Genomic DNA, 25,405 nt, shown 5'->3' with positions numbered 1-25,405 from the left:
GACAGTGGGAACTACACCTGTGAGTGTGGATTTCGTGGTGGATTGTATGTTCTCCATCTCAGTGTGACTGTGAGAGGTAAAAACATTTTCTATTTATACCCACACCGCAGATTCAAGGTGGATGTTTGGAACTGCGTTAACACTTTCTTTTCTGTCATACATGGTTTGAGGTCGTCATTCCCGCCTGCAGCGGATTAATGAAAGGTTTCAGTCAGGAGATGAACATCTGGAATGTTTTTAAGCTCTTCTTCTGGCTAATTTGTTTAAAATTTCATTATAAAACTGCTCCAATCACAACTTTGTTGTTATTTCATCAGTGAAGTGTTTGAATGATGCAATTGTAACTCTAATGTAATGAAAAGATAAACATGTTTTCCACTTTAATATAACAGGCTAATGCAAATTTCGTGACTTTTCACGTTTTCAAAATGAAGTTTTTTTGTGTGTGTGGCAACATTCAACAGACGATGGAGATTCTTCTGGCATGAAGTTCATGGCTACAGTTACCATCATTTCTGCTGCTGCTTCACTCATCAGTGTGGCTGTGATAACCTGTGGTTACAGCCTGAGGAGAAATCCTCGCAGGTGAAAACTTTTACTGACGCACTTAAACTCATGAAATGACCCTTTGAAATCACTTGAGCACATTACTGCATACAGCAGCCACTGTGGTGTTCAAAGTATCTCATAGGTTCTTTTCAAACACCACACATTAGTTGTAGACATAGCTAGTCTTGTTTTTGAGGTATTTTTCACCCCATGACCTCTGATGTTTTTATCCTAACAGAGAAAACAGATCAGGTCTAACTAACTTAACAGGATCTGAAACTCGCCAGATGTTTGTGAGTTTTCCATAGTTCTGTTTTACACTTAATTGTGCCGAGGCTGCAGTGCATTATGTCTGTTTTTTAAGCTGCACTTTAATTAAATGTAAATGACAGTGTAAATTGTTGTTTAGGACAAAGAGGACCGCTACATGAGCCTTCATCGGCAAAACATCGATGTCTACCAAACTATCTCCTCCGGTCGCCTTCATCATGATGCTGAGGCCGCTGCATGTCACAGTCATGTACAATAATAATCAGAGATGGAGTTTTTATCCTGACTACGTGATCTATAAAACTATGATGCTAGACATGCTATCTATAAAAGACACTGACATTTTAACTTGCCAGCATCATGTGTACTGTTAGTTTGTTTTGCACTGAAAAAAGAGAAAAATATTAACGTCCAGTAAAACTTGTAATTATGTTGTGAATGAATTGCCTGAATTCATGGCTTTTAACACCATTTAATTTCTGTTTTTTATCTGGTTTGAACGTTGAAAATCCTGCCACTTGGCTCTGTGGCCTCTGCCACCATTATGGTTTTTGCTATACTGGTCCACTTGATAGTCATATTTGATGATGATTTTACTTTATTTTGAGTCATTAGAATCAGAACGGGGGTCAGGAAAGAAGAAAAAAGATAAGCTGGGGAGAAAGTTAACAGAAGAAGAGGGAAAAATAGAGAAGAAGAGAAATAGATGGAGAGGAAGAGAGAAAAAATACTGAAAATCTATTTCATCATCTGCTGAAAAACACAAGGAAAAACCAACACAGTGGGGAACCCACAGCAACAACCAATAATATGCAGTAAGTAGGCTAGTAAGTAGTAGTAAATAATAGATATTAAATGTTACTGAGCAGTAAATGGGCCCAGAGGGCCGAGACCTGAGGGCACCCCACCCGCAGCACAGGCCCAACAGAGCCAGGGGGCCGGGCCCCACCGAGCAGCCGCCCAGAGTGAGCCACTAAACACAGAGAACCACTAATGCACTGTGGGTGGGGGCACCAGCTACTGGCAGGAAGTGTGGTGGGGGGAAATAATACGTGACAATTTTTATGTGGAGTGGAATTAAACTGCCATAGAATATGCTTGTGGTGGATTTGACTCAACACAAGCGTATTGTCAAAGTGTTCTTTGGCATGCATCGAGACAGTTTCTCAGATACTGAAGTGACTTGAGCAGAGCCAGTTAAAGCCTACTGTGCTTGAGTGGGCAGCTCAAGTTTCCACGTGGAAGGTTTAGTGAGACAAAGACAGGAAGTTAAAGCTGCTGACTAATAATCTGCAGGTTCCTGATTTGAGTCTCTGTTAAGAGGATGGTGTCTCTGAGATAATTGCTTTTGTGCATCGATAAATAAACAGGGAAATAAATGAATAGAAAAAAGCATCCGAGCGGATGTGCACCGATGGTGTGCCCACTGGTCTTAAAGTGCCTTTGCGCCCCTTACCATTTATGGAGGTCCCATTTGGGCACATTGGCATGGACCTATAGTGTACATGGATATTGCTTTGTATTAGTTCTGGTATATTATACAACACAATAACATGATGCAGTGCTGCTGTGCACCATTTCTGCAAAGAGTGTGGTGCAAGCAAGGAAGATAAGATAACTCTTGCACAGTCATACCTAGTACAATAATACAACAAAATTGGAAACTGTCCCACGATAACACAATCATTTAGATACAATATTGGACTTTGTTTACATGTAACTGCACAAATAGAATTTAGAAATGTAATTATTGACAAGAGTGAACAACCACTTGTAATGTAATCTACAGCTGTGACCAAACAGCTAGATAGAGAATCAGAAGTGTTGTGTTTTCTACAAAGTTTGCTGTTTCAGTGAGAGTCATATGTCATATCATTTCAAACAGTGGCGATCCAGTAATGTTGTACAAACGAGTAAGACTAACTATAGACTTTAGCCAAAGTTGTTAAGTTAGCTAAAGAGTTGGGATTGTGTGTAAGGCATAAATAAACCTAAAATGCAATGTTTTGGACGTTCTTTGGCACATTTCCCTACTGTAGGGGTCTCTGCAAGCATACGGGGCTCTGAGAGGGAACAAGATGACAACGAGGAATTCTACTGGAAATAGGGTTGCCAACTTCCTGAAAAATAAATAAGGGACACCTCGTGGCCAGGGCCAGGCGACCCAGTTCACCCTTCCCAGTGTGGTGAATTTTCTAGCTCTTTTTTTTTAACCATTTGACTTGAAGTTGATTTAAGTAGATATGTTCTACTTAAATCCTATTCTATTCTTTGTGATATGAACACATGTGAAACAAATGATCATTTAGCCATTTTTTTGTAGCTCAAAATGACAACATTAACACAGTAAAACAGGTCTCTTTCTTAAACAGAAGCCTGTCATGCTTAACTTTTGAGAATAAAAGTAAATCTTTCTTTAAAAGAACTCTGTCCTGCTTAACTTAAAATAATAGAAAACAATAGAAAGAAAAATATTCTTCTAACAGTGCACATTTAGTGCATTTAGTACAATTGGCTTCAGTTGAGGTATTATTTCAGCTTTTCTAATGCTAATCAGCTGCTCCTGTTTGTAAACCCGCCTGTTCCCATGATTACGCATCTTAACTCATCATCATTATTCATCTATGTATTACTTTTATGTATTAGTCATCTATTTGTTGTAATCATCTATCCTTGCAGTCGTTTATTACACAAAATAAATTATATTATCACACTTCTGGCCACATAGCGCTGATATTGACTGCACATGCCCATATTAACTTTTTCCAGCCAGGTGTTTTCCTTTTCCCATTCTTCCCTTTCTCTGAGGGGAACAAACATTGCTGCTCTAATGCTGGGCTCACACTGTGCGATTTTAGGCCCATTTTGAGCCGATTTTTGAGTCGTGCGACCGTTTTGGTGATCGGACCGTTTTTTGGCCTTCGTCGTGCGTCGTGTAGTATACGTGGGGTAACGAGAAGCGATTAACACCTCGAGCAGCTCCCGATCATCAATCGCTCGTGAGCCGCTCACACTGCTCACGCGCAAACACGTAAACGTCGGTGAAAAAGACGGAGCAGCGTGGCTGTGCAGCGTGTGATCTGGACACAAGCGATGGAGGCACAACTTGTAGAACTTTGGAAAGCTCATCCGAGCTGCCTGATCAATGTTTTTCATTAGCAATTTAGCAAAGTTGATGGTGGTGGTGTGTCTGTGTGAGTGAAAGACAGAGAGCGACAGATTTTCTGCTATAACCTTCATTTTATGGAGGCACAGTGTGAGCACTCAGGTCGCATCAGAGCATCGGGCCGTATAGTGTGAGACCTGCATCGTGACCTACCAACTTCTAACCCCTGCGAGTCAATCGTGCAGTTTGAGCAGGAGCTGAATAACGCGACTGAAAAAAATCGCACAGTGTTTGCCCAGCTTTAGGTGTACTGTCGTCCGAGACTTGCACCGCAGAGTCGGCGTTTGTTCCCCTGTTGGCCATGCTTCTTGTTGTGGTCATCTGTTGTCTTCCGGTATTTTCTCCGCAAGCGACCTTTCCTCGACCAATGAGATGAGCGGTAATCTGAATTGTCATACTCGAATTGTCATAAGTGTGCTGTCAGCTCATTGGTCACAAAGCAGGAGAGGGGCTGGGAATTATGTTTTCAAACAAAGTGTTAATTCCATTAAAAGTTATAGACTACTTTTGAGTCTCACTGTATTACGGGACAAAGTGCGTCCCTTATTAGCTCAATACGGGACGTGTACTTTTGTTTCTAAATACGGGACAATTCCGTATTTTAAGGGACGGTTGGCAACCCTAACTGGAAACAGTCGATCATGTCTGTTAAAGCTGAATTCAGGGCAAACTAAGCTAAATTAGTGTTTTTAGCTAACAGCTACAATAAGCATAAAAGTTACTGTTGGGCTGTTATTTGTTAACAGGGGCGATTTTAGCCCATTTTGGGCTGCAGCAGCATAAAATCCTCAGCAGGCTGGGTAAGCTTGCGTGAGCTCTCTGTGGAGGCTGTTGCAGCTGAGATGGCTCACCCGAGCGGTGCAAACTTAGTTACCTTCAAGGCTCCAGAGTCAGCTGAGGTCAGCAGCTCAGCCTCTGGGGAGGTTACAATCCCTGGAACAGCCAGGTCTCTACAACCAGAAACAGTCTTTGCATGTGCAGCTTCAGAACAAGACTTGAAGTTCCAGTTAGTGTCCGATGTCCCAGAAACACTCAGGTGCTCACTGAGCAATCTCTTGAGGCCAACACTCACAAAATCAAACAGTCTTTGAGCCTTTGTGGGAACATTTATCGTCTGTGCTGGAAAGGTGGAAACATCTGGGAGATGCAGCCTTAACACACTGGGCTTCACAAGTCCTTGGAGGCAGCTCACTAAACTCAGGGATGCAGACAAAATCAGCACTTGCAGGAACACAATGTGCCCTCTCACAATGAGCTTGGAAGCATAAACTGAGTTTTCCTCACTGACTGTTTCAGACAGGATTGTGGGAGCAACACAAAAAGCAGCTTCAGCTGGAAACACACAGTTTAGTGTCTTTGCTGCTCGCTTTAAGTCACAATAAACAGGAAACTCATTGTGTCTCATGTCAGAATCACTCATATACAGGACAGGAAGAGGCGGAGCTTATTTCCTGCAGGGAGAGGTTAGCAGTCTGTGTCTTTCTCATTTCTGACTCCTAAAGAGCTGAAAAACACAGGCTGTTATTGGCTGGCTGACACTGGGATTAATGTCCTTGAAGCCAGCAGTCTTTAATGTCCAGGTTCAGAACGGGCAGGTGAAAAACAGTCCTTTATGTCCTCTGATGTTCAATAAACTGTCCTGATTACTGAGGGAGCAGAGAAAGTGTCTCCATCACTCACCACAGCTGGATGCTCTGAAATCCTGGAATCCAGCTGTGGAGAGGAGCGCCGGCGGCGTGGACGCAGTTTAGTAATCAGGGAACGGGAGACAGGAGGGAAACACAGCTGGGACCAATTACACACACGAGACAGGAAACAGTAACACAGGACTGTCAAAGTAAAACAGGAAATATAACACAGAGTCCAAAGTAAGGAGACGTGGGACACAGTGAAGACACAGAAACAGAAACCAGAACTATAATCACAAAACAAACTCAGAAACATAAAGAGTGAATCAGCTGATTCAGTGTTTGTGACAAAAACATGGATCCTGGTTAATAACTTTTATTTGTTTGTTTCTGTATTATTTTGTGTATCGTTCTTATGAGCTGTTGTTTTGTCAGTGAAATATTATTTCATTGTTTTAAGCTTTTTGTTGACTTTGAAGTGCTTAAGTTGATATTTTTGAACATTTAATTTGTTCGATTATTGTCGAGTCGATAAAACTGTCAAACGCACAGCTGCTTCCAGCACGGCCGGAGGAGAGGTGGCCGAGCAGACGCACAACACACACAGCTCACAGGTTTGCATTTCTAGATATTGCAGATGTTGCAGAAATTGAGAGTAAAGAACTCAGAGATCCAGCGCTGTCTCCTGCCCCTTATTTATACACCACAACACAACGACAGGTGTAACTCACACAAACGGGTAACATGAGGCTCAGATGCTTTGGACGTGTTCACATATACTGGACACAGAATGATGAAGATGGAGCTGCAGGAAGGAGGAAAAGAGGAAAAACACAGAAAAGATTCACAGATGTGGTGAAAAAGGACACGACAGCTTCTGTTTGTTAGTTTGGTTTTTCTTTATTTGGTAAAGATTCAGAAATAAAGAGAAGATCACATGTTTGAATATTATATTAACGTTCTGTAATTACAACAAGTTGTAAAATCTTTCCAGAGTGAGACAGAGACTGTGCAGAGACTGTAGAAGGACAGAGCAGCAGCAGAGCAGTCCAGATACACTGATGATCCTCTGTCAGATCCAGAGGGACACACAGGGCTGATGCTGGACTCTACATTGTGTCTGACAGTGGAGCTGTTCTCAGAGCAGTTCACTCTGCAGCACTGACAGTCATCTGCACTTCATTCCTCTGTCAGTCACTGCTGGATGAAGCTCTCCTCTCCACCTCCCAGTAACATGGCCCAGTCAGAGCGTCTCTACACACAAGCTGCTGCTGCTTCAACCTCTCTGGATCATCAGGACACAGCTGCTCCTCTCTCAGCACACACACCGTCCTGTTTACCATCATAACCTCCACCTGCAGAGAGAAGGAGGAAGAGCAGAGGGGATAAACGAGTGTTTCCAGAGACTCTTCATCAGCTGTCAGTCAGTGATGCAGCACATCCAGTATAAAGAGCAGCAGGGACGTCAGTGCTGGGACTGTACTAGGACTCATTGTTGCTTCACTTTTTCTAATCTTTGGATTTTTATTGAAGTTGCTGAAAATGTTTTTCCCTCCTAGTTTGAGTTTGGACTTTCATTCATTAGAAGAACCTTGGTGTGTCCACTCTGAGCTCTGTAGGAACCCCAACAACAAGCCCAACAATCCAGATGGACGGTTCCAGCTGTTAACTGGAGGAATTCCATCCAAACATCTGCTCTCACTAAATTCTTCCTCACCTACAGACTGTGTTCTTCACTGCTTTAAACTTGGAAATCAATGCAGTCATTGGTCTGCGTGCTGCTTTGTTCAGAGAGCTGATTGGCTGTTGACAGTGTTTGATCAGAGCGTGTCAGCCGTTACTATGGTGACCATAAAGGTGAGAAACAGGAAGTGTTTGTGTCCAATCCTGAAGCCTGTCACCGTTCTCCTCTCACAGCTTCACTGAGAAGCTGCAGCTTTACAGGAAACACTGGATCTTTGTTTCATACTGACTGTGTTTAGTACAATACTGCTGACAGCACCACCCACTCACTCCATCACTCTACTTACACCAGAGTCTTCAGTCTGTAGTCTGGACTCTTCTTAAGATCAGACAGCAGCTTCACATCTGGATCCTGCAGGTTGTTTCCCCACAGGTACAGCTCTCTCAGATGGGAGGGGTTGGACTTCAGTGCTGCTGCCAGATAATCACAGCTGATCTCTGACAAACCACAGTCCCACAATCTGTATAAAGAATGAAAGATGTAAGTTTATTAGACAAAGTGCTTGAAATCATTCAGTGTTTCATCATCTGTTCAGAGCTGAAGAAGGTTCAGAATGTAGAAGTTTAGAAAATGGAAACTCCAAACAGCTGAAGCCAACAGGAAGCAGCTTCAAACAGGAAACTGTGCAGAGTTTCAGACTATATGTCCTGATGCAGCCAGTTGGATTTTGGAGATTTGAATCTCTGTTCTGTGACTAAGTCCTTGAATCATTTCTTCCAGTTGGTCCAACAAGACAGACTAAGTATTGGACATGTGTTGTGGCTCCATCAGGGGAGCTTCTAAATGTGATGTGATGGCCCCTCTGGGTCTGTCAGGTCACAGCACTGAAGAGAGCTCAAACTGGGCACACAGCTGTTCCAGTCTGGACCAAAGACTCTATACTGGGACTGAGGGACTGCTTTGACTGCACCCACTGGGACTTTTGAAAGGCTCATGTTCTCACTTAGATCATCGATTTCTACTGACATTTCTTTCTGGGAAAAATGGGGATTACTTTGGAAACAGGAAGTATTTTCCCCAATAAGCAGCCCTGGATTAGTAAATCACTCCAACATGTTCTCAGGCAGAAGAAGCTGTCTTGTTATGAGGGAGAGAAGAAAAAGATTGAGGCACAGAAACCTGTTGAAAGAGAGATAAAGCAGCTAAAATCAGGTGTAAAAGTAAAGCAGAGGATGAGCTGAATAAAGGACACTCAAGGCTGGCTTGGAAAGGAATGAAGTCCATGGTGGGGATGCAGAACAAGGAGCAAAGATGAATGTGATGCTGAATCAGCAGAAGACTTGGACTCATTTGATTCCAGCTTTGATATCATTGATTTCAATGAAGAGCTTTGTGATTGTAGCAAAGGGCTGGTAGCTCTGAGAGTCCCACTGATGAGGTGTTTGTGTGGAAATCTCTTAGTGGGACCAAAGAGAGAAAAAGCCCTGGTCCTGATGCTGTGGGAGGGAAATGATTGAAGTGTGCTGTGAGGAACTGACTGGGAGATTTTCACACATTTTCCAGTCCTCCTGGGAACAACAGGAAGTTCCCAGCATATGGAAACAAAGGTTAAGTGTCCTATGGCACTCAGTGATGATGGTGCTGTGGCCCCACCACCTCCACCTCTTTGTAAAGGAACTAACTGTAATCTGAAGCTTCAAATGGAACTAAGACTTCCTCCACTAGGTGGCAGTGTCTGATGAGAAAGTGTTAGTGGAGCTGGCCTGGAGTCAGAAACAGGAAGATGCAGGATTTGGGCTGAAATGGGCAAAAGTGGTTAGCACTAGTTCCTTAGAGCAAGAAGGTTGTAGGTTGAAGCTTGTTGGTCAGCTGGGCCTTTCTGTGGAGGTTGGATGTTCTCCCACAGTCCAATGAAATGCTGCTTAGGTTCATTGGTGCTTCTACATTGGCTGTAGGTGTGGATGTGAGGGAGTGCTTCTCTGTCGCTCTCTGTTGGCCCTGTGATGGACTGCTCACCTGTGCAGGTGGACCACGCCTCTTGCCCTATGACAGCTAGGGCACAGGCTGCAGCCCTGTGAGCCTAAGCTGAATAAACAGTTAGCAAAAATGATCCATAGATGGCCTGAAATCCCCCAGTTAGCAGTTTGGTAGATAGCTATGACATGCTAATCCCATCCAGCAGCTGTATTCTACCTGTAAGCTGATCCCTGCTGAGCCAAAGCACTTTTTCATATACAAATTACAACCTTTAATAGAAACCTATTGGTCAGCATCTTATTAGCCTGCTGTTAGCTTCATTCCACAGAAAACTGAGAGAAACTAACAGAGTTGATAAAGAATAAAGAGAAATGTGCTGATTTAAAGCCTTTGAAGTGCTTCAGATGATCTCTGTCCACTTCTGTCCACTCATTCATTCATGTAAGCTTTCTAATGCAGCTTTGATCTTCACAGTCTGCTTGATGAAACTCATTCTAACCCTGAATGTCAGAGTGTTCCTCCTTCTCTTTCCCATCATTCATGCTGGCAGTGGAGGAGATTTGGATGTTGGACTGTGTTTTGGATGATGTGTGTATGTTTGTGTTGGACTGCTGTCTGTAAAGCAAACGCACATTTTGCTTTGGATTTCAGTGTCAGACAGACTTTAAGGTGCAATGAAGAGTTTGAGAGTTTCACAGTGAATTTTCCAGTGGAGGATTTTTCTTCTTCTTTGAAGGTTTGAAATGTGAACGTTGTTCTGCTGCAGTCAATGGACTAAACCAGAGAAGAAGAAAACAGACTTTACCATGAAGATCCTCAGTGTGGATCAGTATAATATCAGCCTGATGTCTGCAGTTTAGTGTCAGCACAACTTTCACATCATATTCATCTCAGCACAACTAAAACATGCTGACTGACCCCAGAGTTTCAAGTTTACATCCTGGACTCTCCAGGAAACCACACAGATGCTTCACTCCTGGATCCTGCAGCTTGCTGTTGAAGCTCAGGTCCAGCTCTCTCAGATGGGAGGGGTTGGACTTCAGTGCTGCTGCCAGATAATCACAGCTGATCTCTGACAAACCACAGCTCTTCAATCTGTATAAAGAATGAAAGATGTAAGTTTATTAGACAAAGTGCTTGAAATCATTCAGTGTTTCATCATCTGTTCAGAGCTGAAGAAGGTTCAGAATGTAGAAGTTTAGAAAATGGAAACTCCAAACAGCTGAAGCCAACAGGAAGCAGCTTCAAACAAACACAACAAGAGAAAAAACTCTGAATGTTTCACATTAAAGTCGTACATTTCTCATAAAAACAGGACAAAGACTTGAAAAAGTCGTGTTTTTCCTTCCAGGAACCACATGGCTTCACTTTTAAAGGTGAAGTGTGACAGAAATGGACATATTTGAAGTCCAACACCTTTTTCCAGTCACATTATTAAAGCAGACAAACTACAAGCTCATTTTCATTCCAACAAGTCATCTTCTGACCTGGACTAACAACACTGGTCTCTATGTGCAGCTGGCTGTGAGACCAGTGCTCAGGGAGCGTCTACAAAGTGCAACACTGAAAGAACATCACACACTCATTTGCTTCCAGCACTTTCACACAAACATCTACTGTCATTATTGTCACCAAACTCTGTGGATCCTTTATTGCAAATTCAAATGGGATCAAATGGTCAGACAAAAGAGGGTTATGAGGAAATATGATGAAATGTTGTGTATTAGCAGCAAGTTATTGAATCATTTTCCTCAGAAACCAAACAAAATGATTGACAAACATGTTTTTACAAACTCAGTGTTGGACTTGGATCAGCAGGATAAGCTGATGTTTAAAGGCATTTGAGTCTCGCTGTATGAGAGTCCAGTTCTTACTCAATATTTATGGATGATGTTCTTTCAGTGTCGCACTTTGTAGACGCTCCCTGAGCCTCACAGCCAGCTGCACATGGACCAGCTGACATTACCCAGCATTAGAGGCGGCTGTAAAAAATTCATGTTCCCATTTAAATGGTTTTAATTTGAATAAAACGATGTTGATTCATTCAATCCTGAATCGATGTTTAATATAAATGTATTTTGCCAGAATCTCAGGTTAAAGCTCACAAACTATTTCAACAAGCAGCAAACAGATAAAACAGTAAATGAGAGCAGCTAAACACACAAAGATGGAAACACAGAGCGTGGATCGTTCACTCGACGGCACGTACACGGACACGCCGTCGGGGCTGAAAGTGGACAGCTCACAGATCCTGAAGCTGCAGGTTTCATCTGTCTCCAACCAAAACTGAGTGAAGCAGCAGCAAAAGAAGATCCAAACTCTGCTTCACGTTTGATCAATATGCTCATGAATTCTCTCTGACTTTGGCTGTTCCTGCCTGCACAGCTCTCTCTCTCTCAGTGTACTCCAAGAACAGCTTCAAACATCTGTTTCTGCATCATTCACTGTTTATTAGCCACCAGTCTGCTGTTGTGTTCAGTGCTGTCGGCCTCTGACAGTAAAGCCTCATTTCTGCTGTTCCATGGAAACTTTTTAAAATGATGACAGATTACAAACTCTCAGCTGTGTCTGTAATCAAACCTCTGTAACTTTGCTTCACTTCAGCAGCATCAGCTCATGTTCACATGTTGCTTCATGGTTTGCTTCAGTTTTTGATCGACTGCAGAATATTTTGAAGGTTATCTGCTATAAAAAGCCAGAAGAGGAAAATCTGCTTCATGTGTTTCTGTTTGATCCTCAGTGACTTTGACACAAAGGCCTCTGCTGTGATGATCACACCTCTGATCAAGTCTCACAGTGTCACAACTGATAAATGATCAGAGTTAGAATATTTCTGACTGTCTGCTGTGTGCCGTGACCTTTGACCTGCTAAAGACAGTCAGCTGTGGATTATTCATTGTTGTGTCTGATACTTAGAACTGTGAGGAAGAAGCTACACAGTTAATCAGGGTCCCCTCTCTCTGAATCAGTAAAGGTGGGCAGGCCGCGTGTGGGCCGCGGGCCATACGTTGAGTATCACTGTTTGAAATGTGAACATTGTTCTGCTGCAGTCAATGGACTAAACCAGAGAAGAAGAAAACAGACTTTACCATGAAGATCCTCAGTGTGGATCAGTATAATATCAGCCTGATGTCTGCAGTTTAGTGTCAGCACAACTTTCACATCATATTCATCTCAGCACAACTAAAACATGCTGACTGACCTCAGAGTTTCAAATCGACATCGTGGATTCTCCAGCAAATCACACAGATGCTTCACTCCTGGATCCTGCAGGTTGCTGTAGGTTCCACTCAGGTCCACCTCTGTGGGATACGAGGGGTTGGACTTCAGTGCTGCTGCCAGATAATCACAGCTGATCTCTGACAAACCACAGCTCCACAATCTGTATAAAGAATGAAAGATGTAAGTTTATTAGACAAAGTGCTTGAAATCATTCAGTGTTTCATCATCTGTTCAGAGCTGAAGAAGGTTCAGAATGTAGAAGTTTAGAAAATGGAAACTCCAAACAGCTGAAGCCAACAGGAAGCAGCTTCAAACAAACACGACAAGAGAAAAAACTCTGAATGTTTCACATTAAAGTCGTACATTTCTCATAAAAACAGGACAAAGACTTGAAAAAGTCGTGTTTTTCCTTCCAGGAACCACATGGCTTCACTTTTAAAGGTGAAGTGTGACAGAAATGGACATATTGAAATCAATGATATCAAAGCTGGAATCAAATGAGTCCAAGTCTTCTGCTGATTCAGCATCACATTCATCTTTGCTCCTTGTTCTGCATCCCCACCATAAATATAAAGAGGCAAAACTCACATTTTCCAAAATCCTCTTTAAGCTTCGACAATAAAGGAAGATAGTTTTATACAAGTCTTTGTGGTTTTCTTGTCACCCAGATGCCCGAGTACTTAAACTTGTTATAGCTGGGTTTAAAAGGGGCTAAAATACACAAAACTCCCCAGTTGTCGTACAGATAGACTTTGCCTCGCTCTTCCCAAAATTCACATTATATCCAGAAATTGTCCCAAATTCCTTAAGTATGCATTAAGGTGACCTTGAGGCTCTTAAAGGCGCCTATAAATAAAACGTATTATTATTATTATTGTAAGTCTATCCAAAAGTTTGCGGAGGCTGTTCGATGGGTTGGAAATAAATAAAATCCTGTCGTCGGCATAAAGAGAGACTTCATGTTCGATACCCCCTCGATGTTTTCCCTCAACACCAACACATTGTCTCAGAGCAACAGCTAGCGGTTCAATGGCAAAAAGGAGACAGAGGGCATCCCTGTCCTGGGGGGCAGATTATTGTTAGTCCGGACGGCTGTTAAAGGGGAGCAATACAATACTTTTATCCAAGATACAAAATTAAAGCCACATTTTTTAAGCGTATAAAAAAAAAAAATCCCATCTCACCCAATCCAACGCCTTTTCTGCGTCAAGCCAAATTACAGTTTCCAATGTATCACCTTTAACATGGGTATAAATGATATTTAATAGAGCTCTAATGTTCAAAAAAGAGTGCCTAATAAAGCCCGTCTGGTGAAATAATGGAGGACAAATACTTGTGTAAGCGACGGGCCAACACTTGAGCCAGGATCTTGGTGTCTGTGTTGAACAAAGATATTAAACGACATGAACGACAATCTAAATGGTCTTTTTCCTGTTTTACAATTAAACACATCACTGCTTGATGCATTGTTGGAGGCAACGACTGTGAGAGGAAGGATTCTTCAAAAGTTGATTTTAACAGTGAATTCAGTCGGTCAGAAAACTTTATGAAAAAATCAGATGGATACCCGTCGGGGCAGCAGATTTTCCAGACTGCATGCTCCGTACGGTCGTTTCAATTTCAACATTAGAGACAGGTTCCTCCAGACTAGCGATCGCATCTTCTCCCAAGGAGGGAATATAAAACACCTTATTGAAATCATTGCGGATCTCAAGGATAGTTTGGTTGTCTGTAGACCTTATTCCCTGGTCATTGTAGATCTCAAGGATAGTTGGTTAGCTGTTCTTAGTCGTAGCTGGTGAGCTGATAACTCGCCTGTTTTTTCTCCATGTTCATAAGCGTAGCTGCAACTTTGACTAAGCTTGTTTTGTAGATATGAGATTGTATTCAGTTTGTCATTGTAACCGCTGTGTATATAATACAGGCTCAGGAGAGTGGCTGTACACAGCATGTAGTTTAGTCATTTCATCAGCTAACTGAGAGAGGCGCTCGGTCCCTATTTTATTCCAACCGCCCCCAACATGTCCGGCTGGATAACCACTGCTCATCTACCATCACAATGAACACCGGTGTACCACAAGGCTGTGTGATGAGCCCTTTCCTCTACTCCCTCTTCACCCACGACTGCAGACCTGCTGATGGTTCCAACACCATCATTAAGTTTGCAGATGACACCACGGTGATTGGCCTCATCAGTGACAACGATGAGGCCGCCTACAGGGAGGAGGTGGATCGTCTGGCTGAGTGGTGCGACAGAAACAACCTGCTGCTTAACACTGAGAAGACCAAGGAGCTCATCGTGGACTACAGGAGGAATGCTGACCCACATCCACCCATCCACATTAAGGGGACAGCTGTGGAGCGTGTGAGCAGCTTCAAGTTCCTGGGAGTCCACATCTCCGAGGATCTCATCTGGACGACCAACTGCTCCAAGCTGGTCAAGAAGGCTCACCAGCGCCTCTTCTTCTTGAGGACTCTGAGGAAGAACCACCTGTCCTCAGACATCCTGGTGAACTTCTATCGTTGCACCATCGAGAGCATCCTGACCAACTGTATAACAGTCTGGTACGGGAACTGCTCTGCCTCGGACCGGAAGGCGTTGCAGAGGGTCGTGAAAACTGCCCAGCGCATCGCCGGAGCACCACTTCCTGCCATAAAGGACATCTACAGGAAGCGGTGTCTGAAAAGGGCTGGGAAAATCATCAAAGACCCCAGTCACCCATCACATGGACTCTTCACCCTCCTGCCCTCCGGGAGGCGCTACAGGAGCCTCCGAACTAAGACCACCAGGTACCGGAACAGCTTCTTCCCCACAGCTGTCAGACTCCTGAACTCTGCCTCCTGACATCTGACCCACGTTAAACTCATGGACTGAACATACACACACCCACAATGGACAACTGTACCCTCAAACACACAATAATAACATGGACTGAATCACCACTCACAACCACTAGCACTTTATATAGCCTCTGTAGAAACTATCTACACCCTCACTTATCTTAACTGCACTACTGTATAGCTCTGTGTAAATAATCATTCTGTACATTCGATAATCTTTAATCCTACAACTGTTTACAACTTGCATAGTTCCCATTTCTGTATAGCTGTATATCTCAGATTTCTGTAAAGTTATTTATTTCATATTCTGTATAGTTTTTCATATTTATATCCTGTTCATATTCTGTACATAGCTTGTACTCACTACAGCCTGTACATACTTATAGTTATAGAATATTCACAACATACTTCATACCGTGTACATTATAACATACCATAATAGACCCATTTCTGTAATATACTCACATATCTATATTATTGCTAATATATATTGTAATATATCTATGTCACTAAAGCACTTCTGGATGGATGCAAACTGCATTTCGTTGCCCTGTACCTGTGCATGTGCAATGACAATAAAGTTGAATTCTATTCTTGTCATGGTCCTGGGTCGTTGACCCAGCGTTTTGTGTTTTGTGATTATTTCCCTCTGTTCTAGTTATTCTGTGTCCTCCCCCCTTGTGTCCGGTTCGGGTTCTAGATTTCCTGTTTTGTTCTGAAAGTCTGTGTCTGTTGTCATTGTGTTCAGCTTGTGTCCTCCAGTCATCATGTGTATTCAGATCAGCTGTTCTTCCCTCCTGTGTGCGATTACCCGATTACCTTGTGTGTGTGTATATATAGTGGGTGTCGGTCTGTGTTCGTTGTCGGCTCGTCTGCGTTCTATGGTGTTCCTGTCTCTGCGTCTCTCTGCCCCGCACCCCTTTTGTATGGTCTCAGGTTTGTCACTTAGTTTCTCCCAGTTTAGGTTTCCGTTTGTAATTACTCATGCTTCATTGCCTGTTTTTGCCACTACCACCCTGTAAATAAATGTCACTCGTATCATCAGTTTGCTGCATTTTGGGTCCTCCTTTTCCTCCACACCACACAGCTCACTCCGCCAGCCGTGACAATTCTAATTCTATTCTATTCTATTCTGTTTGGCACAAAATGAAATTATTTGGCCTCTCAGATGCTTTTAGAGATTCCCAAATGACTGATGATGACATCTCTGGGGTCTGATTGATAGAAAAAAAATCTCTTTGAGACCTTTTGTAACTGACAAACTCTTCATCTGCTAACAACACTGAGTTGAATCTCCATGGCTGATAGTTGGAGCAGGCATCAGGAATACACATTGAAAAAACAAGAGGAGAAATCACCAGAGTCTTATAATCACATTCTGTAACTAAAGGGAGACGTTTTTCTATACAAATATATGTTTTATGGACATTAGAAAAAAAAAAGAGTATTGACGTGAAGCAGGATTATGAAATCTCCATACATCAGCCAGCCCATAATTATCAAGAAAGCTCTGAATGACGCATGCTGAGTTTGGACTAAGTGTACTTTTGTGTGAACTGTGGTCCATAGCAGATAATGAGCAGTTTAGGTCTCCCTCAAAGATGATATTGTGTGATGACATATTGGGGAGCCGCGCAAAGACATTAGTGAAAAATCTGTGATCGTCCCAATTAGAGGCGTAGATATTTGCTAAGATCAAAGGAAAACCATAAACTATGTTTTCTGCACTTAAAATCCTGTAATTTTCTCATAAATCGACAGTGCGGCTTATGGATGAATTCTGGTTGTGCTTACTGACCTCGAACCGATTTTATGTGCTACACGGCGCTCAGAAACCTTTCAAAAGATGTTTTGGTACGACTTTGCTCAGCTACGAGGCCGCACCGCTTGATGGATTGTTGGAGCATTACAGCTACGAGGAGCCTCGCGGAGTGATACGTACTCTGCTTCAACGTAATATTACTGTATTGAGTGTGTATAAGGACCATAAATGGCACCTGTAAGAATCAGAATCAGAATCAGAATCAGAATGGGGTTTATTGCCAGATGTTGAGGTTTACAACATTAGGAAATTGCTGCGGTGCTTCAGTGCAAACATAGTGTCATAAATAGCACTTAAATAGACATGAAAAAAAAATAAAAGTAAGAATAAGAATTAAAAGTGCTATGTAGAAAGATATGTGCATGGGATATACATGAGATATATACATGAGAATAAGAATTATGAGTGCTACGTAGAAAGATATATACATGAGTGCAGGTGGTGATCAGTGCCAAACATGAAATGATGCAGTGACACAGCGTAGGGTCATGTGTTAGTGGCGGGGACAGTCATATGGTTATTGTTCATGTGACCAACAGCAGAGGGGAAGAAACTGTTCTTATGGCGAGAGGTTCTGGTGCGAATGGACCGGAGCCTCCTGCCTGAGGGGAGCAGGTCAAACAGACTGTGTCCAGGGTGAGAAGGGTCAGCTGAGATCCGGGCTGCACGCCGCAGTGTCCTGGAGGTGTACAGGTCCTGCAGAGATGGGAGTCTGCAGCCAATCACCTTCTCAGCAGAGCGCACAACACGCTGCAGTCTCTGTTTGTCCCTGATAGTGGCTCCAGCGTACCACACAGTGATGGAGGAGGTGAGGATGGACTCGATGATTGCGGTGTAGAATTGCATCATCGTCCGTGTTGGCAGGTTGAATTTCTTCAGCTGCCTCAGGAAGTACATCCTCTGCTGGGCTTTCTTGATGACGGAGGTGATGGTGGGCTCCCACTTCAGGTCCTGGGTGATGGTGGTACCCAGGAAGCGGAATGAGTCCACAGAGGTGATGGGGGTGTCAGTCAGGATGATGGGGGGGAGTGGGGCTGTGTGCTTCCTGAAGTCCACAATAATCTCCACTGTCTTCTGGGCATTCAGCACCAGGTTGTTGTGGCTGCACCAGGACACCAGACGTTCAACCTCCCTCCTGTAGGCAGACTCATCCCCGTCCAAGATGAGTCCAATAACGGTGGTGTCATCTGCAAACTTGATTAGCTTGACAGACTGGTGGGTGGAGGTGCAGCAGTTGGTGTACAGGGAGAAGAGCAGAGGAGAAAGAACACAGCCCTGAGGGGAGCCGGTGCTGATGGTCCGGGAGTCCGAGACATTCTTTCCCAGCCTCACGTGCTGCTTCCTGTCCGTCAGGAAGTCAGTGATCCACCGGCAGATGGGATCAGGCACATTCATCTGGGAAAGCTTGCCTCGGAGATGGTCTGGAAGGATGGTGTTGAAGGCAGAACTGAAGTCCACAAACAGGATCCTGGCGTAGGTTCCTGGGGAGTCCAGATGCTGCAGGATGAAGTGTAGGGCCATGTTGATGGCGTCGTCTACAGACCTGTTGGCTCTATATGCAAACTGCAGGGGGTCCAGGAGGGGGGCCGTGAGGGTCTTGAGATAGGAGAGAACCAGGCGCTCAAATGACTTCATGACCACAGATGTCAGAGCCACGGGTCTGTAGTCATTTAGTCCAGTGATCCTAGGTTTCTTGGGGACAGGGATTATGGTAGAGGACTTGAAGCAGGCAGGCACATGACATGCCTGCAGTGAGGAGTTGAAGATGCCAGAAAACACTGGGGCCAGCTCGTTTGCACAGTGTCTGAGTGTGGCAGGAGACACGGTTACAAAGAGGGTTTCAAACTCCAGGCTGTCAGTCACGCAGTAGAACCTGGGAACAGAGCAGCTGCTTGTTATTATGCTCAGCGTCTGTTTACATTTTGACTGCACGATTGTGAGCTTTTTGTTATGCACAAACACAACATTGTTTTCTTTTATTTATGGAGCATTATTATTTAATAAATGCTGATCATTTATTCCTGAGTAATTGTTTCATGTACATCTACGCTGTATGTTAATAAATGTGCCTGTGTGAGATTTGGGACACAGCTTTGACTAAGAACTCTCTTTTTGTTCGTACTTTCGGGCTTTAAAAATATCGAGATATATATCGTATATCGCCATCCAGCTAAAGAATATCGAGATATGAACTTTGGGTCATATCGCCCAGTCGTAATATTGCAATAGGTTGTCCGTTAAACTCAAGTGGGGCTTGGGCCCTGGCACGGCGTAGCCACACAATCCTGGTAGTAGTGACGCTCGGCTATGACGGCGTGCGGGTTACCAGCTGGCTTTCTCAGGATAGGGCTCCTGTGTGAGCGGTCGACAATAACGTCTTTATCCATACCCAGCACTTCACGTAGTAGCACGGATACGGCCGTGGAGGAGCTCGAGTCCAGGCCCTCTGGGATCCCTATGATGTGGATGTTAGCTCTTCGCTTCCTGCCTTCATCACATTTATCCTTCAGGTCAGACAGCTCCTCCTTCATACTCTCTACTGTAGACTGCAGGGTGGTCACCTCATCGCTCCACATTGACACCCCATCCTCAGCTTCTATCACTCTAACCTTTACTCCATCAACTTCGCCGCACGTCGTGTGAGTGTAAACCACTACAACATGTAGACGGCCGTCTGCAGGCTGGATGTAGCACCACCGCAGAGACGTGCTGCAGCTCTGTTTAGTTACCCAGCTGACAGCAGAGGCTGTAGTTTACTGTTACCAACATGGAAAACTGAAGCTTCATCAGATGGAGCTACAGAGCTGGAGAACAAAGGAGACTGAGAGGCCAGAATGATGTGGGAGGAAACATCAAGAGCCTGTTTGAAAGGAGACACATGTGGATGCTGTGCCAGTCTGTGGTCTGTCAGAAGTCAGCTGAGTCACACTGCAAGAAGCTGCAGAATCTCAGAGGAGGAGATTTGGAAGTGTTTGTGGGACAAACTGGACTCAAAGAAAGAAGATGTTTGTGAAGTCTTTGGTGGAGGTGAGCAGTGTGAAGCAGAACACATGCAGATGAATCAGGAGGGAACAAACTGAGTGGGCGGAGCTGTCTGAGCCCCGCCCACACAAACACAGCTCTCTGAATCAGTAAAGGTGGGCAGGCCGCGTGTGGGCCGCGGGCCATACGTTGAGTATCACTGTTTGAAATGTGAACATTGTTCTGCTGCAGTCAATGGACTAAACCAGAGAAGAAGAAAACAGACTTTACCATGAAGATCCTCAGTGTGGATCAGTATAATATCAGCCTGATGTCTGCAGTTTAGTGTCAGCACAACTTTCACATCATATTCATCTCAGCACAATTAAAACATGCTGACTGACCTCAGAGTTTCAAGTTTACATCCTGGACTCTCCAGGAAACCACACAGATGCTTCACTCCTGGATGCTGCAGGTTGTAGTTGTCGCTCAGGTCCAGCTCTCTCAGATGGGAGGGGTTGGACTTCAGTGCTGCTGCCAGATAATCACAGCTGATCTTTGACAAACCACAGCTCCACAATCTGTATAAAGAATGAAAGATGTAAGTTTATTAGACAAAGTGCTTGAAATCATTCAGTGTTTCATCATCTGTTCAGAGCTGAAGAAGGTTCAGAATGTAGAAGTTTAGAAAATGGAAACTCCAAACAGCTGAAGCCAACAGGAAGCAGCTTCAAACAAACACAACAAGAGAAAAAACTCTGAATGTTTCACATTAAAGTCGAACATTTCTCATAAAAACAGGACAAAGACTTGAAAAAGTCGTGTTTTTCCTTCCAGGAACCACATGGCTTCACTTTTAAAGGTGAAGTGTGACAGAAATGGACATATTTGAAGTCCAACACCTTTTTCCAGTCACATTATTAAAGCAGACAAACTACAAGCTCATTTTCATTGCAACAAGTCATCTTCTGACCTGGACTAACAACACTGGTCTCTATGTGCAGCTGGCTGTGAGACCAGTGCTCAGGGAGCGTCTACAAAGTGCAACACTGAAAGAACATCACACACTCATTTGCTTCCAGCACTTTCACACAAACATCTACTGTCATTATTGTCACCAAACTCTGTGGATCCTTTATTGCAAATTCAAATGGGATCAAATGGTCAGACAAAAGAGGGTTATGAGGAAATATGATGAAATGTTGTGTATTAGCAGCAACTTATTGAATCATTTTCCTCAGAAACCAAACAAAATGATTGACAAACATGTTTTTACAAACTCAGTGTTGGACTTGGATCAGCAGGATAAGCTGATGTTTAAAGGCATTTGAGTCTCGCTGTATGAGAGTCCAGTTCTTACTCAATATTTATGGATGATGTTCTTTCAGTGTTGCACTTTGTAGACGCTCCCTGAGCCTCACAGCCAGCTGCACATGGACCAGCTGACATTACCCAGCATTAGAGGCGGCTGTAAAAAATTCATGTTCCCATTTAAATGGTTTTAATTTGAATAAAACGATGTTGATTCATTCAATCCTGAATCGATGTTTAATATAAATGTATTTTGCCAGAATCTCAGGTTAAAGCTCACAAACTATTTCAACAAGCAGCAAACAGCTAAAACAGTAAATGAGAGCAGCTAAACACACAAAGATGGAAACACAGAGCGTGGATCGTTCACTCGACGGCACGTACACGGACACGCCGTCGGGGCTGAAAGTGGACAGCTCACAGATCCTGAAGCTGCAGGTTTCATCTGTCTCCAACCAAAACTGAGTGAAGCAGCAGCAAAAGAAGATCCAAACTCTGCTTCACGTTTGATAAACATGCTCATGAATTCTCTCTGACTTTGGCTGTTCCTGCCTGCACAGCTCTCTCTCTCTCAGTGTACTCCAAGAACAGCTTCAAACATCTGTTTCTGCATCATTCACTGTTTATTAGCCACCAGTCTGCTGTTGTGTTCAGTGCTGTCGGCCTCTGACAGTAAAGCCTCATTTCTGCTGTTCCATGGAAACTTTTTAAAATGATGACAGATTACAAACTCTCAGCTGTGTCTGTAATCAAACCTCTGTAACTTTGCTTCACTTCAGCAGCATCAGCTCATGTTCACATGTTGCTTCATGGTTTGCTTCAGTTTTTGATCGACTGCAGAATATTTTGAAGGTTATCTGCTATAAAAAGCCAGAAGAGGAAAATCTGCTTCATGTGTTTCTGTTTGATCCTCAGTGACTTTGACACAAAGGCCTCTGCTGTGATGATCACACCTCTGATCAAGTCTCACAGTGTCACAACTGATAAATGATCAGAGTTAGAATATTTCTGACTGTCTGCTGTGTGCCGTGACCTTTGACCTGCTAAAGACAGTCAGCTGTGGATTATTCATTGTTGTGTCTGATACTTAGAACTGTGAGGAAGAAGCTACACAGTTAATCAGGGTCCCCTCTCTCTGAATCAGGAAAGGTGGGCAGGCCGCGTGTGGGCCGCGGGCCATACGTTGAGCATCATTGTTTGAAATGTGAACATTGTTCTGCTGCAGTCAATGGACTAAACCAGAGAAGAAGAAAACAGACTTTACCATGAAGATCCTCAGTGTGGATCAGTATAATATCAGCCTGATGTCTGCAGTTTAGTGTCAGCACAACTTTCACATCATATTCATCTCAGCACAACTAAAACATGCTGACTGACCTCAGAGTTTCAAGTTTACATCCTGGACTCTCCAGGAAACCACACAGATGCTTCACTCCTGGATCCTGCAGCTTGTTGTTGGAGCTCAGGTCCAGCTGTCTCAGATGGGAGGGGTTGGACTTCAGTGCTGCTGCCAGATAATCACAGCTGATCTTTGACAAACCACAGCTCTTCAATCTGTATAAAGAATGAAAGATGTAAGTTTATTAGACAAAGTGCTTGAAATCATTCAGTGTTTCATCATCTGTTCAGAGCTGAAGAAGCTTCAGAATGTAGAAGTTTAGAAAATGGAAACTCCAAACAGCTGAAGCCAACAGGAAGCAGCTTCAAACAAACACAACAAGAGAAAAAACTCTGAATGTTTCACATTAAAGTCGTACATTTCTCATAAAAACAGGACAAAGACTTGAAAAAGTCGTGTTTTTCCTTCCAGGAACCACATGGCTTCACTTTTAAAGGTGAAGTGTGACAGAAATGGACATATTTGAAGTCCAACACCTTTTTCCAGTCACATTATTAAAGCAGACAAACTACAAGCTCATTTTCATTCCAACAAGTCATCTTCTGACCTGGACTAACAACACTGGTCTCTATGTGCAGCTGGCTGTGAGACCAGTGCTCAGGGAGCGTCTACAAAGTGCAACACTGAAAGAACATCACACACTCATTTGCTTCCAGCACTTTCACACAAACATCTACTGTCATTATTGTCACCAAACTCTGTGGATCCTTTATTGCAAATTCAAATGGGATCAAATGGTCAGACAAAAGAGGCTTATGAGGAAATATGATGAAATGTTGTGTATTAGCAGCAAGTTATTGAATCATTTTCCTCAGAAACCAAACAAACTGATTGACAAACATGTTTTTACAAACTCAGTGTTGGACTTGGATCAGCAGGATAAGCTGATGTTTAAAGGCATTTGAGTCTCGCTGTATGAGAGTCCAGTTCTTACTCAATATTTATGGATGATGTTCTTTCAGTGTTGCACTTTGTTTGGCACAAAATGAAATTATTTGGCCTCTCAGATGCTTTTAGAGATTCCCAAATGACTGATGATGACATCTCTGGGGTCTGATTGATAGAAAAAAAATGTCTTTGAGACCTTTTGTAACTGACAAACTCTTCATCTGCTAACAACACTGAGTTGAATCTCCATGGCTGATAGTTGGAGCAGGCATCAGGAATACACATTGAAAAAGCAAGAGGAGAAATCACCAGAGTCTTATAATCACATTCTGTAACTAAAGGGAGACGTTTTTCTATACAAATATATGTTTTATGGACATTAGAAAAAAAAGAGTATTGACGTGAAGCAGGATTATGAAATCTCCATACATCAGCCAGCCCATAATTATCAAGAAAGCTCTGAATGACGCATGCTGAGTTTGGACTAAGTGTACTTTTGTGTGAACTGTGGTCCATAGCAGATAATGAGCAGTTTAGGTCTCCCTCAAAGATGATATTGTGTGATGACATATTGGGGAGCCGCGCAAAGACATTAGTGAAAAATCTGTGATCGTCCCAATTAGAGGCGTAGATATTTGCTAAGATCAAAGGAAAACCATAAACTATGTTTTCTGCACTTAAAATCCTGTAATTTTCTCATAAATCGACAGTGCGCCTTATGGATGAATTCTGGTTGTGCTTACTGACCTCGAACCGATTTTATGTGCTACACGGCGCTCAGAAACCTTTCAAAAGATGTTTTGGTACGACTTTGCTCAGCTACGAGGCCGCACCGCTTGATGGATTGTTGGAGCATTACAGCTACGAGGAGCCTCGCGGAGTGATACGTACTCTGCTTCAACGTAATATTACTGTATTGAGTGTGTATAAGGACCATAAATGGCACCTGTAAGAGACACGGTTACAAAGAGGGTTTCAAACTCCAGGCTGTCAGTCACGCAGTAGAACCTGGGAACAGAGCAGCTGCTTGTTATTATGCTCAGCGTCTGTTTACATTTTGACTGCACGATTGTGAGCTTTTTGTTATGCACAAAAACAACATTGTTTTCTTTTATTTATGGAGCATTATTATTTAATAAATGCTGATCATTTATTCCTGAGTAATTGTTTCATGTACATCTACGCTGTATGTTAATAAATGTGCCTGTGTGAGATTTGGGACACAGCTTTGACTAAGAACTCTCTTTTTGTTCGAACTTTCTGGCTTTAAAAATATCGAGATATATATCGTATATCGCCATCCAGCTAAAGAATATCGAGATATGAACTTTGGGTCATATCGCCCAGTCGTAATATTGCAATAGGTTGTCCGTTAAACTCAAGCGGGGCTTGGGCCCTGGCACGGCGTAGCCACACAATCCTGGTAGTAGTGACGCTCGGCTATGACGGCGTGCGGGTTACCAGCTGGCTTTCTCAGGATAGGGCTCCTGTGTGAGCGGTCGACAATAACGTCTTTATCCATACCCAGCACTTCACGTAGTAGCACGGATACGGCCGTGGAGGAGCTCGAGTCCAGGCCCTCTGGGATCCCTATGATGTGGATGTTAGCTCTCCGCTTCCTGCCTTCATCACATTTATCCTTCAGGTCAGACAGCGCCTCCTTCATACTCTCTACTGTAGACTGCAG

At 43.3% G+C, this 25,405-nt stretch overlaps 2 protein-coding genes across 2 annotated transcripts in view; both read right to left on the bottom strand.

Annotated features, from left to right (window-relative positions):
- Positions 1-6,623: 6,623 nt before the first annotated feature.
- Positions 6,624-25,405, bottom strand: part of LOC147302759 (NACHT, LRR and PYD domains-containing protein 12-like) — a 154,278-nt gene continuing 135,496 nt past the window's right edge. Inside the window, exon 5 of the mRNA XM_086283595.1 lies at positions 6,624-6,968. Coding sequence (XP_086139721.1) covers positions 6,956-6,968 — 13 coding nt within the window. The 3' untranslated portion in view covers positions 6,624-6,955. The remainder of the gene's footprint in view (positions 6,969-25,405) is intronic.
- The window catches only part of LOC147302761 (NACHT, LRR and PYD domains-containing protein 12-like), a 116,789-nt gene continuing 99,023 nt past the window's right edge, over positions 7,640-25,405 (bottom strand). Inside the window, exons 9-11 of the mRNA XM_086282110.1 lie at positions 22,809-22,985; positions 10,193-10,369; positions 7,640-7,817 (exon numbers count right to left, since the gene is read on the bottom strand). Of these exons, the coding sequence (XP_086138236.1) occupies positions 7,640-7,817; positions 10,193-10,369; positions 22,809-22,985 (532 nt within the window). The remainder of the gene's footprint in view (positions 7,818-10,192; positions 10,370-22,808; positions 22,986-25,405) is intronic.

This window comes from Aulonocara sp. 'chitande type north' Nkhata Bay, linkage group LG23, assembly GCF_057382095.1.
Source record: "Aulonocara sp. 'chitande type north' Nkhata Bay isolate Kocher_YH1m ecotype deep benthic linkage group LG23, A_spYH_male_GT1.1, whole genome shotgun sequence".
NCBI lineage: Eukaryota > Metazoa > Chordata > Actinopteri > Cichliformes > Cichlidae > Aulonocara > Aulonocara sp. 'chitande type north' Nkhata Bay.
The sequence above is the reverse complement of the archived record's forward strand: the minus strand, read 5'-3'. Positions and strand labels throughout refer to the sequence as shown.